Source organism: Heterodontus francisci, unplaced genomic scaffold (assembly GCF_036365525.1).
Source record: "Heterodontus francisci isolate sHetFra1 unplaced genomic scaffold, sHetFra1.hap1 HAP1_SCAFFOLD_323, whole genome shotgun sequence".
Classification (NCBI taxonomy): domain Eukaryota; kingdom Metazoa; phylum Chordata; class Chondrichthyes; order Heterodontiformes; family Heterodontidae; genus Heterodontus; species Heterodontus francisci.
In genome coordinates, this window is record NW_027141078.1 from 1,839,406 (window position 1) to 1,852,969 (window position 13,564).

Genomic DNA, 13,564 nt, shown 5'->3' on the forward strand with positions numbered 1-13,564 from the left:
GAAGTGGGGATGTTCGCTGATGATTGCACAATGTTCAGCACCATTCGTGACTCCTCAGATACTGAAGCAGTCCGTGTAGAAATGCAGCAAGACCTGGACAATATCCAGACTTGGGCTGATAAGTGGCAAGTAACATTCGCGCCACACAAGTGCCAGGCAATGACCATCTCCAACAAGAGAGAATCTAACCATCTCCCCTTGACATTCAACGGCATTACCATCGCTGAATCCTCCACTATCAACATCCTAGGGGCTACCATTGACCAGAAACTGAACTGGAGTAGCCACATAAATACTGTGGCTACAAGAGCAGGTCAGAGGCTGGGAATCCTGAGGCGAGAAACTCACTTCCCGACTCCCCAAAGCCTGTCCACCATCTACAAGGCACAAGTCAGGAGTGTGATGGAATACTCTCCACTTGCCTGGATGGGTGCAGCTCCAACAACACTCAAGAAGCTCGACACCATCCAGGAGAAAGCAGACCGCTTGACTGGCACACCATCCACAAACATTCACTCCCTCCACCACCAATGCACAGTGGCAGCAGTGTGTACCATCTACAAGATGCACTGCAGCAACGCACCAAGGCTCCTTCGACAGCACCTTCCAAACCCACGACCTCTACCAACTAGAAGGACAAGAGCAGCAGACGCATGGGAACACCACCACCTGCAAGTTCCCCTCTGAGTCACACACCATCCTGACTTGGAACTATATCGCCGTTCCTTCACTGTCACTGGGTCAAAATCCTGGAACTCCCTTCCTAACAGCACTGTGGGGGTACCTACCCCACATGGACTGCAGTGGTTCAAGAAGGCAGCTCCCCACCACCTTCTCAAGGGCAATTAGGGATGGGCAATAAATGCTGGCCTGGCCAGTGACACCCACATCCCATGAATGAATTTTTAAAAAATTGGCTCCCTGTTTTACTATATTACAGGGGTGACTGCACTTCAAAGTAAGCATTTCATTGGCTGCCCTGTTGTGGTGAAATGACACTATGGAAATGGGAGGCTACTGATCTCATCAATCTGATATCAATTCTACCCTTGTTATGGGATTAATAGACAGACAAAACCCTGGGGATATTTGAGAACTAAGCTGATGGGAGAGGGGGGGTGGAGCTGGCTGTATAAATTCAGCAGATCTGAGGCTGCACTCCAGCTCCGGGAGATCGGGCACTCGTGAAGATGAAGCTCCTGGGAGTATTCCTCCTGCTGTTCCTCACCAAGGGGGCAGCTGGACTGAATTCAGGTGAGTTACTGAGGGGGTCAGCATGCGGGAGGGTAATGATTCAGACAGTAGGCTAACAGCAGACATGTGGGATGTCGGGCTCTTCTCACCGTAGCAAGGGGACTGAGTGGGTGCATCAGACATTGGCAATACTTGGACTAGTTGGTGCAGGGATAACAAGGTGAGAAAGTCTGTTTACGATTCCGAACAGTGGGTTAGTTAATCGAGGTACGGGAATCTATAATTGCATCGACGGGGAACTGTCAGTTGGTATTTGTGGATTCCCTTTAATATCCCACCCGATCTAATCCCACTCTCCCCCTCACTGCTGTACTCTTTAATATCCCACCCAATCTAATCCCACACTCCCCCTCACTGCTGTACTCTTTAATATCCCACCCGATCTAATCCCATACTCCCCCTCACTGCTGTACTCTTTAATATCCCACCCGATCTAATCCCACACTCCCCCTCACTGCTGTACTCTTTAATATCCCACCCGATCTAATCCCACTCTCCCCCTCACTGCTGTACTCTTTAATATCCCACCCGATCTAATCCCACACTCCCCCTCACTGCTGTACTCTTTAATATCCCACCCAGTCTAATCCCACACTCCCCCTCACTGCTGTACTCTTTAATATCCCACCCAGTCTAATCCCACACTCCCCCTCACTGCTGTACTCTTTAATATCCCACCCAGTCTAATCCCACACTCCCCCTCACTGCTGTACTCTTTAATATCCCACCCAGTCTAATCCCACACTCCCCCTCACTGCTGTACTCTTTAATATCCCACCCAGTCTAATCCCACACTCCCCCTCACTGCTGTACTCTTTAATATCCCACCCGATCTAATCCCACACTCCCCCTCACTGCTGTACTCTTTAATATCCAACCCAGTCTAATCCCACACTCCCCCTCACTGCTGTACTCTTTAATATCCCACCCGATCTAATCCCACTCTCCCACTCACTGCTGTACTCTTCAATATCCCACCCGATCTAATCCCACACTCCCCCTCACTGCTGAACTCTTTAATATCCCACCCAGTCTAATCCCACACTCCCCCTCACTGCTGTACTCTTTAATATCCCACCCAGTCTAATCCCACTCTCCCCCTCACTGCTGTACTCTTTAATATCCCACCCAGTCTAATCCCACACTCCCCCTCACTGCTGTACTCTTTAATATCCCACCCGATCTAATCCCACACTCCCCCTCACTGCTGTACTCTTCAATATCCCACCCAATCTAATCCCACAATCCCCCTCACTGCTGTACTCTTTAATATCCCACCCAGTCTAATCCCACTCTCCCCCTCACTGCTGTACTCTTTAATATCCCACCCAGTCTAATCCCACTCTCCCCCTCACTGCTGTACTCTTTAATATCCCACCCAGTCTAATCCCACACTCCCCCTCACTGCTGTACACTTTAATATCCCACCCGATCTAATCCCACTCTCCCCCTCACTGCTGTACTCTTTAATATCCCACCCGATCTAATCCCACTCTCCCCCTCACTGCTGTACTCTTTAATATCCCACCCGATCTAATCCCACACTCCCCCTCACTGCTGTACTCTTTAATATCCCACCCAGTCTAATCCCACACTCCCCCTCACTGCTGTACTCTTTAATATCCCACCCGATCTAATCCCACTCTCCCCCTCACTGCTGTACTCTTTAATATCCCACCCAGTCTAATCCCACACTCCCAATCACTGCTGTACTCTTTAATATCCCACCCAATCTAATCCCACACTCCCCCTCACTGCTGTACTCTTTAATATCCCACCCAGTCTAATCCCACTCTCCCCCTCACTGCTGTACTCTTTAATATCCCACCCAGTCTAATCCCACTCTCCCCCTCACTGCTGTACTCTTTAATATCCCACCCGATCTAATCCCACTCTCCCCCTCACTGCTGTACTCTTCAATATCCCACCCAGTCTAATCCCACACTCCCCCTCACTGCTGTACTCTTTAATATCCCACCCAGTCTAATCCCACACTCCCCCTCACTGCTGTACTCTTTAATATCCCACCCAGTCTAATCCCACACTCCCCCTCACTGCTGTACTCTTTAATATCCCACCCGATCTAATCCCACTCTCCCCCTCACTGCTGTACTCTTTAATATCCCACCCGATCTAATCCCACTCTCCCCCTCACTGCTGTACTCTTTAATATCCCACCCAGTCTAATCCCACTCTCCCCCTCACTGCTGTACTCTTTAATATCCCACCCGATCTAATCCCACTCTCCCCCTCACTGCTGTACTCTTTAATATCCCACCCAGTCTAATCCCACACTCCCCCTCACTGCTGTACTCTTTAATATCCCACCCAGTCTAATCCCACACTCCCCCTCACTGCTGTACTCTTTAATATCCCACCCAATCTAATCCCACACTCCCCCTCACTGCTGTACTCTTTAATATCCCACCCAGTCTAATCCCACTCTCCCCCTCACTGCTGTACTCTTTAATATCCCACCCAGTCTAATCCCACACTCCCCCTCACTGCTGTACTCTTTAATATCCCACCCGATCTAATCCCACTCTCCCACTCACTGCTGTACTCTTCAATATCCCACCCGATCTAATCCCACACTCCCCCTCACTGCTGAACTCTTTAATATCCCACCCAGTCTAATCCCACACTCCCCCTCACTGCTGTACTCTTTAATATCCCACCCAGTCTAATCCCACTCTCCCCCTCACTGCTGTACTCTTTAATATCCCACCCAGTCTAATCCCACACTCCCCCTCACTGCTGTACTCTTTAATATCCCACCCGATCTAATCCCACTCTCCCCCTCACTGCTGTACTCTTTAATATCCCACCCAGTCTAATCCCACACTCCCCCTCACTGCTGTACTCTTTAATATCCCACCCAGTCTAATCCCACACTCCCCCTCACTGCTGTACTCTTTAATATCCCACCCAATCTAATCCCACACTCCCCCTCACTGCTGTACTCTTTAATATCCCACCCAGTCTAATCCCACTCTCCCCCTCACTGCTGTACTCTTTAATATCCCACCCAGTCTAATCCCACACTCCCCCTCACTGCTGTACTCTTTAATATCCCACCCGATCTAATCCCACTCTCCCCCTCACTGCTGTACTCTTTAATATCCCACCCAGTCTAATCCCACTCTCCCCCTCACTGCTGTACTCTTTAATATCCCACCCAGTCTAATCCCACACTCCCCACTACTGCTGTACTCTTTAATATCCCACCCAGTCTAATCCCACACTCCCCCTCACTGCTGTACTCTTTAATATCCCACCCAGTCTAATCCCACACTCCCCCTCACTGCTGTACTCTTTAATATCCCACCCAGTCTAATCCCACACTCCCCCTCACTGCTGTACTCTTTAATATCCCACCCAGTCTAATCCCACACTCCCCCTCACTGCTGTACTCTTTAATATCCCACCCGATCTAATCCCACTCTCCCCCTCACTGCTGTACTCTTTAATATCCCACCCGATCTAATCCCACACTCCCCCTCACTGCTGTACTCTTTAATATCCAACCCAGTCTAATCCCACACTCCCCCTCACTGCTGTACTCTTTAATATCCCACCCGATCTAATCCCACTCTCCCACTCACTGCTGTACTCTTCAATATCCCACCCGATCTAATCCCACACTCCCCCTCACTGCTGAACTCTTTAATATCCCACCCAGTCTAATCCCACACTCCCCCTCACTGCTGTACTCTTTAATATCCCACCCAGTCTAATCCCACTCTCCCCCTCACTGCTGTACTCTTTAATATCCCACCCAGTCTAATCCCACACTCCCCCTCACTGCTGTACTCTTTAATATCCCACCCGATCTAATCCCACACTCCCCCTCACTGCTGTACTCTTTAATATCCCACCCAATCTAATCCCACAATCCCCCTCACTGCTGTACTCTTTAATATCCCACCCAGTCTAATCCCACTCTCCCCCTCACTGCTGTACTCTTTAATATCCCACCCAGTCTAATCCCACTCTCCCCCTCACTGCTGTACTCTTTAATATCCCACCCGATCTAATCCCACTCTCCCCCTCACTGCTGTACTCTTTAATATCCCACCCGATCTAATCCCACACTCCCCCTCACTGCTGTACTCTTTAATATCCCACCCAGTCTAATCCCACACTCCCCCTCACTGCTGTACTCTTTAATATCCCACCCGATCTAATCCCACTCTCCCCCTCACTGCTGTACTCTTTAATATCCCACCCAGTCTAATCCCACACTCCCAATCACTGCTGTACTCTTTAATATCCCACCCAATCTAATCCCACACTCCCCCTCACTGCTGTACTCTTTAATATCCCACCCAGTCTAATCCCACTCTCCCCCTCACTGCTGTACTCTTTAATATCCCACCCAGTCTAATCCCACTCTCCCCCTCACTGCTGTACTCTTTAATATCCCACCCGATCTAATCCCACTCTCCCCCTCACTGCTGTACTCTTCAATATCCCACCCAGTCTAATCCCACACTCCCCCTCACTGCTGTACTCTTTAATATCCCACCCAGTCTAATCCCACACTCCCCCTCACTGCTGTACTCTTTAATATCCCACCCAGTCTAATCCCACACTCCCCCTCACTGCTGTACTCTTTAATATCCCACCCGATCTAATCCCACTCTCCCCCTCACTGCTGTACTCTTTAATATCCCACCCGATCTAATCCCACACTCCCCCTCACTGCTGTACTCTTTAATATCCCACCCAGTCTAATCCCACACTCCCCCTCACTGCTGTACTCTTTAATATCCCACCCAATCTAATCCCACACTCCCCCTCACTGCTGTACTCTTTAATATCCCACCCGATCTAATCCCACTCTCCCCCTCACTGCTGTACTCTTTAATATCCCACCCAGTCTAATCCCACTCTCCCCCTCACTGCTGTACTCTTTAATATCCCACCCGATCTAATCCCACTCTCCCCCTCACTGCTGTACTCTTTAATATCCCACCCAGTCTAATCCCACACTCCCCCTCACTGCTGTACTCTTTAATATCCCACCCAGTCTAATCCCACACTCCCCCTCACTGCTGTACTCTTTAATATCCCACCCAATCTAATCCCACACTCCCCCTCACTGCTGTACTCTTTAATATCCCACCCAGTCTAATCCCACTCTCCCCCTCACTGCTGTACTCTTTAATATCCCACCCAGTCTAATCCCACACTCCCCCTCACTGCTGTACTCTTTAATATCCCACCCGATCTAATCCCACTCTCCCCCTCACTGCTGTACTCTTTAATATCCCACCCAGTCTAATCCCACTCTCCCCCTCACTGCTGTACTCTTTAATATCCCACCCAGTCTAATCCCACACTCCCCACTACTGCTGTACTCTTTAATATCCCACCCGATCTAATCCCACACTCCCCCTCACTGCTGTACTCTTTAATATCCCACCCGATCTAATCCCACACTCCCCCTCACTGCTGTACTCTTTAATATCCCACCCGATCTAATCCCACTCTCCCCCTCACTGCTGTCCTCTTTAATATCCCACCCAGTCTAATCCCACACTCCCCCTCACTGCTGTACTCTTTAATATCCCACCCGATCTAATCCCACACTCCCCCTCACTGCTGTACTCTTTAATATCCCACCCAATCTAATCCCACACTCCCCCTCACTGCTGTACTCTTTAATATCCCACCCAGTCTAATCCCACACTCCCCCTCACTGCTGTACTCTTTAATATCCCACCCAGTCTAATCCCACTCTCCCCCTCACTGCTGTACTCTTTACTATCCCACCCGATCTAATCCCACTCTCCCCCACACTGCTGTACTCTTTAATATCCCACCCAGTCTAATCCCACACTCCCCCTCACTGCTGTACTCTTTAATATCCCACCCAGTTTAATCCCACACTCCCCCTCACTGCTGTACTCTTTAATATCCCACCCAGTCTAATCCCACACTCCCCCTCACTGCTGTACTCTTTAATATCCCACCCGATCTAATCCCACACTCCCCCTCACTGCTGTACTCTTTAATATCCCACCCGATCTAATCCCACTCTCCCCCTCACTGCTGTACTCTTTAATATCCCACCCAGTCTAATCCCACTCTCCCCCTCACTGCTGTACTCTTTAATATCCCACCCGATCTAATCCCACTCTCCCCCTCACTGCTGTACTCTTTAATATCCCACCCAGTCTAATCCCACACTCCCCCTCACTGCTGTACTCTTTAATATCCCACCCGATCTAATCCCACTCTCCCCCTCACTGCTGTACTCTTTAATATCCCACCCAGTCTAATCCCACACTCCCAATCACTGCTGTACTCTTTAATATCCCACCCAATCTAATCCCACACTCCCCCTCACTGCTGTACTCTTTAATATCCCACCCAGTCTAATCCCACTCTCCCCCTCACTGCTGTACTCTTTAATATCCCACCCAGTCTAATCCCACTCTCCCCCTCACTGCTGTACTCTTTAATATCCCACCCGATCTAATCCCACTCTCCCCCTCACTGCTGTACTCTTCAATATCCCACCCAGTCTAATCCCACACTCCCCCTCACTGCTGTACTCTTTAATATCCCACCCAGTCTAATCCCACACTCCCCCTCACTGCTGTACTCTTTAATATCCCACCCAGTCTAATCCCACACTCCCCCTCACTGCTGTACTCTTTAATATCCCACCCAATCTAATCCCACTCTCCCCCTCACTGCTGTACTCTTTAATATCCCACCCGATCTAATCCCACACTCCCCCTCACTGCTGTACTCTTTAATATCCCACCCAGTCTAATCCCACACTCCCCCTCACTGCTGTACTCTTTAATATCCCACCCAATCTAATCCCACACTCCCCCTCACTGCTGTACTCTTTAATATCCCACCCGATCTAATCCCACTCTCCCCCTCACTGCTGTACTCTTTAATATCCCACCCAGTCTAATCCCACTCTCCCCCTCACTGCTGTACTCTTTAATATCCCACCCGATCTAATCCCACTCTCCCCCTCACTGCTGTACTCTTTAATATCCCACCCAGTCTAATCCCACACTCCCCCTCACTGCTGTACTCTTTAATATCCCACCCAGTCTAATCCCACACTCCCCCTCACTGCTGTACTCTTTAATATCCCACCCAATCTAATCCCACACTCCCCCTCACTGCTGTACTCTTTAATATCCCACCCAGTCTAATCCCACTCTCCCCCTCACTGCTGTACTCTTTAATATCCCACCCAGTCTAATCCCACACTCCCCCTCACTGCTGTACTCTTTAATATCCCACCCGATCTAATCCCACTCTCCCCCTCACTGCTGTACTCTTTAATATCCCACCCAGTCTAATCCCACTCTCCCCCTCACTGCTGTACTCTTTAATATCCCACCCAGTCTAATCCCACACTCCCCACTACTGCTGTACTCTTTAATATCCCACCCGATCTAATCCCACACTCCCCCTCACTGCTGTACTCTTTAATATCCCACCCGATCTAATCCCACACTCCCCCTCACTGCTGTACTCTTTAATATCCCACCCGATCTAATCCCACTCTCCCCCTCACTGCTGTACTCTTTAATATCCCACCCAGTCTAATCCCACACTCCCCCTCACTGCTGTACTCTTTAATATCCCACCCGATCTAATCCCACACTCCCCCTCACTGCTGTACTCTTTAATATCCCACCCAAACTAATCCCACACTCCCCCTCACTGCTGTACTCTTTAATATCCCACCCAGTCTAATCCCACACTCCCCCTCACTGCTGTACTCTTTAATATCCCACCCAGTCTAATCCCACTCTCCCCCTCACTGCTGTACTCTTTACTATCCCACCCGATCTAATCCCACTCTCCCCCACACTGCTGTACTCTTTAATATCCCACCCAGTCTAATCCCACACTCCCCCTCACTGCTGTACTCTTTAATATCCCACCCAGTTTAATCCCACACTCCCCCTCACTGCTGTACTCTTTAATATCCCACCCAGTCTAATCCCACACTCCCCCTCACTGCTGTACTCTTTAATATCCCACCCGATCTAATCCCACACTCCCCCTCACTGCTGTACTCTTTAATATCCCACCCGATCTAATCCCACTCTCCCCCTCACTGCTGTACTCTTTAATATCCCACCCAGTCTAATCCCACTCTCCCCCTCACTGCTGTACTCTTTAATATCCCACCCGATCTAATCCCACTCTCCCCCTCACTGCTGTACTCTTTAATATCCCACCCAGTCTAATCCCACACTCCCCCTCACTGCTGTACTCTTTAATATCCCACCCAGTCTAATCCCACACTCCCCCTCACTGCTGTACTCTTTAATATCCCACCCAATCTAATCCCACACTCCCCCTCACTGCTGTACTCTTTAATATCCCACCCAGTCTAATCCCACTCTCCCCCTCACTGCTGTACTCTTTAATATCCCACCCAGTCTAATCCCACACTCCCCCTCACTGCTGTACTCTTTAATATCCCACCCGATCTAATCCCACTCTCCCCCTCACTGCTGTACTCTTTAATATCCCACCCAGTCTAATCCCACTCTCCCCCTCACTGCTGTACTCTTTAATATCCCACCCAGTCTAATCCCACACTCCCCACTACTGCTGTACTCTTTAATATCCCACCCGATCTAATCCCACACTCCCCCTCACTGCTGTACTCTTTAATATCCCACCCGATCTAATCCCACTCTCCCCCTCACTGCTGTACTCTTTAATATCCCACCCAGTCTAATCCCACACTCCCCCTCACTGCTGTACTCTTTAATATCCCACCCGATCTAATCCCACACTCCCCCTCACTGCTGTACTCTTTAATATCCCACCCAATCTAATCCCACACTCCCCCTCACTGCTGTACTCTTTAATATCCCACCCAGTCTAATCCCACACTCCCCCTCACTGCTGTACTCTTTAATATCCCACCCAGTCTAATCCCACTCTCCCCCTCACTGCTGTACTCTTTACTATCCCACCCGATCTAATCCCACTCTCCCCCACACTGCTGTACTCTTTAATATCCCACCCAGTCTAATCCCACACTCCCCCTCACTGCTGTACTCTTTAATATCCCACCCAGTTTAATCCCACACTCCCCCTCACTGCTGTACTCTTTAATATCCCACCCAGTCTAATCCCACACTCCCCCTCACTGCTGTACTCTTTAATATCCCACCCAATCTAATCCCACACTCCCCCTCACTGCTGTACTCTTTAATATCCCACCCGATCTAATCCCACTCTCCCCCTCACTGCTGTACTCTTTAATATCCCACCCAGTCTAATCCCACTCTCCCCCTCACTGCTGTACTCTTTAATATCCCACCCGATCTAATCCCACTCTCCCCCTCACTGCTGTACTCTTTAATATCCCACCCAGTCTAATCCCACACTCCCCCTCACTGCTGTACTCTTTAATATCCCACCCAGTCTAATCCCACACTCCCCCTCACTGCTGTACTCTTTAATATCCCACCCAATCTAATCCCACACTCCCCCTCACTGCTGTACTCTTTAATATCCCACCCAGTCTAATCCCACTCTCCCCCTCACTGCTGTACTCTTTAATATCCCACCCAGTCTAATCCCACACTCCCCCTCACTGCTGTACTCTTTAATATCCCACCCGATCTAATCCCACTCTCCCCCTCACTGCTGTACTCTTTAATATCCCACCCAGTCTAATCCCACTCTCCCCCTCACTGCTGTACTCTTTAATATCCCACCCGATCTAATCCCACTCTCCCCCTCACTGCTGTACTCTTTAATATCCCACCCAGTCTAATCCCACTCTCCCCCTCACTGCTGTACTCTTTAATATCCCACCCAATCTAATCCCACACTCCCCCTCACTGCTGTACTCTTTAATATCCCACCCGATCTAATCCCACTCTCCCCCTCACTGCTGTACTCTTTAATATCCCACCCAGTCTAATCCCACACTCCCCCTCACTGCTGTACTCTTTAATATCCCACCCAGTCTAATCCCACACTCCCCCTCACTGCTGTACTCTTTAATATCCCACCCGATCTAATCCCACTCTCCCCCTCACTGCTGTACTCTTTAATATCCCACCCGATCTAATCCCACACTCCCCCTCACTGCTGTACACTTTAATATCCCACCCAGCCTAATCCCACACTCCCCCTCACTGCTGTACTCTTTAATATCCGACCCAGTCTAATCCCACACTCCCCCTCACTGCTGTACTCTTTAATATCCCACCCAGTCTAATCCCACACTCCCCCTCACTGCTGTACTCTTTAATATCCCACCCGGTCTAATCCCACACTCCCCCTCACTGCTGTACTCTTTAATATCCCACCCGATCTAATCCCACACTCCCCCTCACTGCTGTACTCTTTAATATCCCACCCAGTCTAATCCCACACTCCCCCTCACTGCTGTACTCTTTAATATCCCACCCAGTCTAATCCCACTCTCCCCCTCACTGCTGTACTCTTTAATATCCCACCCGATCTAATCCCACACTCCCCCTCACTGCTGTACTCTTTAATATCACACCCAGTCTAATCCCACACTCCCCCTCACTGCTGTACTCTTTAATATCCCACCCGATCTAATCCCACACTCCCCCTCACTGCTGTACTCTTTAATATCCCACCCAGTCTAATCCCACTCTCCCCCTCACTGCTGTACTCTTTAATATCCCACCCAGTCTAATCCCACTCTCCCCCTCACTGCTGTACTCTTTAATATCCCACCCGATCTAATCCCACTCTCCCCCTCACTGCTGTACTCTTTAATATCCCACCCGATCTAATCCCACACTCCCCCTCACTGCTGTACTCTTTAATATCCCACCCAGTCTAATCCCACACTCCCCCTCACTTCTGTACTCTTTAATATCCCACCCAGTCTAATCCCACACTCCCCCTCACTGCTGTACTCTTTAATATCCCACCCAGTCTAATCCCACTCTCCCCCTCACTGCTGTACTCTTTAATATCCCACCCAGTCTAATCCCACACTCCCCCTCACTGCTGTACTCTTTAATATCCCACCTAGTCTAATCCCACTCTCCCCCTCACTGCTGTACTCTTTAATATCCCACCCAGTCTAATCCCACACTCCCCCTCACTGCTGTACTCTTTAATATCCCACCCAATCTAATCCCACTCTCCCCCTCACTGCTGTACTCTTTAATATCCCACCCGATCTAATCCCACTCTCCCCCACACTGCTGTACTCTTTAATATCCCTACCCGATCTAATCCCACACTCCCCCTCACTGCTGTACTCCTTTAATATCACACCCGTCTAATCCCACACTCCCCCTCACTGCTGTACTCTTTAATATCACACCCAGTCTAATCCCACACTCCCCCTCACTGCTGTACTCTTTAATATCCCACCCAGTCTAATCCCACTCTCCCCCTCACTGCTGTACTCTTTAATATCCCACCCAGTCTAATCCCACTCTCCCCCTCACTGCTGTACTCTTTAATATCCCACCCAGTCTAATCCCACACTCCCCCTCACTGCTGTACTCTTTAATATCCCACCCGATCTAATCCACACTCCCCCTCACTGCTGTACTCTTTAATATCCCACCCAATCTAATCCCACACTCCCCCTCACTGCTGTACTCTTTAATATCCCACCCAGTCTAATCCCACACTCCCCCTCACTGCTGTACTCTTTAATATCCCACCCAGTCTAATCCCACTCTCCCCCTCACTGCTGTACTCTTTACTATCCCACCCGATCTAATCCCACTCTCCCCCACACTGCTGTACTCTTTAATATCCCACCCAGTCTAATCCCACACTCCCCCTCACTGCTGTACTCTTTAATATCCCACCCAGTTTAATCCCACACTCCCCCTCACTGCTGTACTCTTTAATATCCCACCCAGTCTAATCCCACACTCCCCCCTCACTGCTGTACTCTTTAATATCCCACCCGATCTAATCCCACACTCCCCCTCACTGCTGTACTCTTTAATATCCCACCCGATCTAATCCCACTCTCCCCCTCACTGCTGTACTCTTTAATATCCCACCCAGTCTAATCCCACTCTCCCCCTCACTGCTGTACTCTTTAATATCCCACCCGATCTAATCCCACTCTCCCCTCACTGCTGTACTCTTTAATATCCCACCCCAGTCTAATCCCACACTCCCCTCACTGCTGTACTCTTTAATATCCCACCCGATCTAATCCCACTCTCCCCCTCACTGCTGTACTCTTTAATATCCCACCCAGTCTAATCCACACTCCCAATCACTGCTGTACTCTTTAATATCCCACCCAATCTAATCCCACACTCCCCCTCACTGCTGT

At 49.7% G+C, this 13,564-nt stretch overlaps 1 protein-coding gene across 1 annotated transcript in view; it reads left to right on the forward strand.

Annotated features, from left to right (window-relative positions):
- Positions 1–1,190: 1,190 nt before the first annotated feature.
- The window catches only part of LOC137361947 (antileukoproteinase-like), a 47,520-nt gene continuing 35,146 nt past the window's right edge, over positions 1,191–13,564 (forward strand). Inside the window, exon 1 of the mRNA XM_068026529.1 lies at positions 1,191–1,254. Coding sequence (XP_067882630.1) covers positions 1,191–1,254 — 64 coding nt within the window. The remainder of the gene's footprint in view (positions 1,255–13,564) is intronic.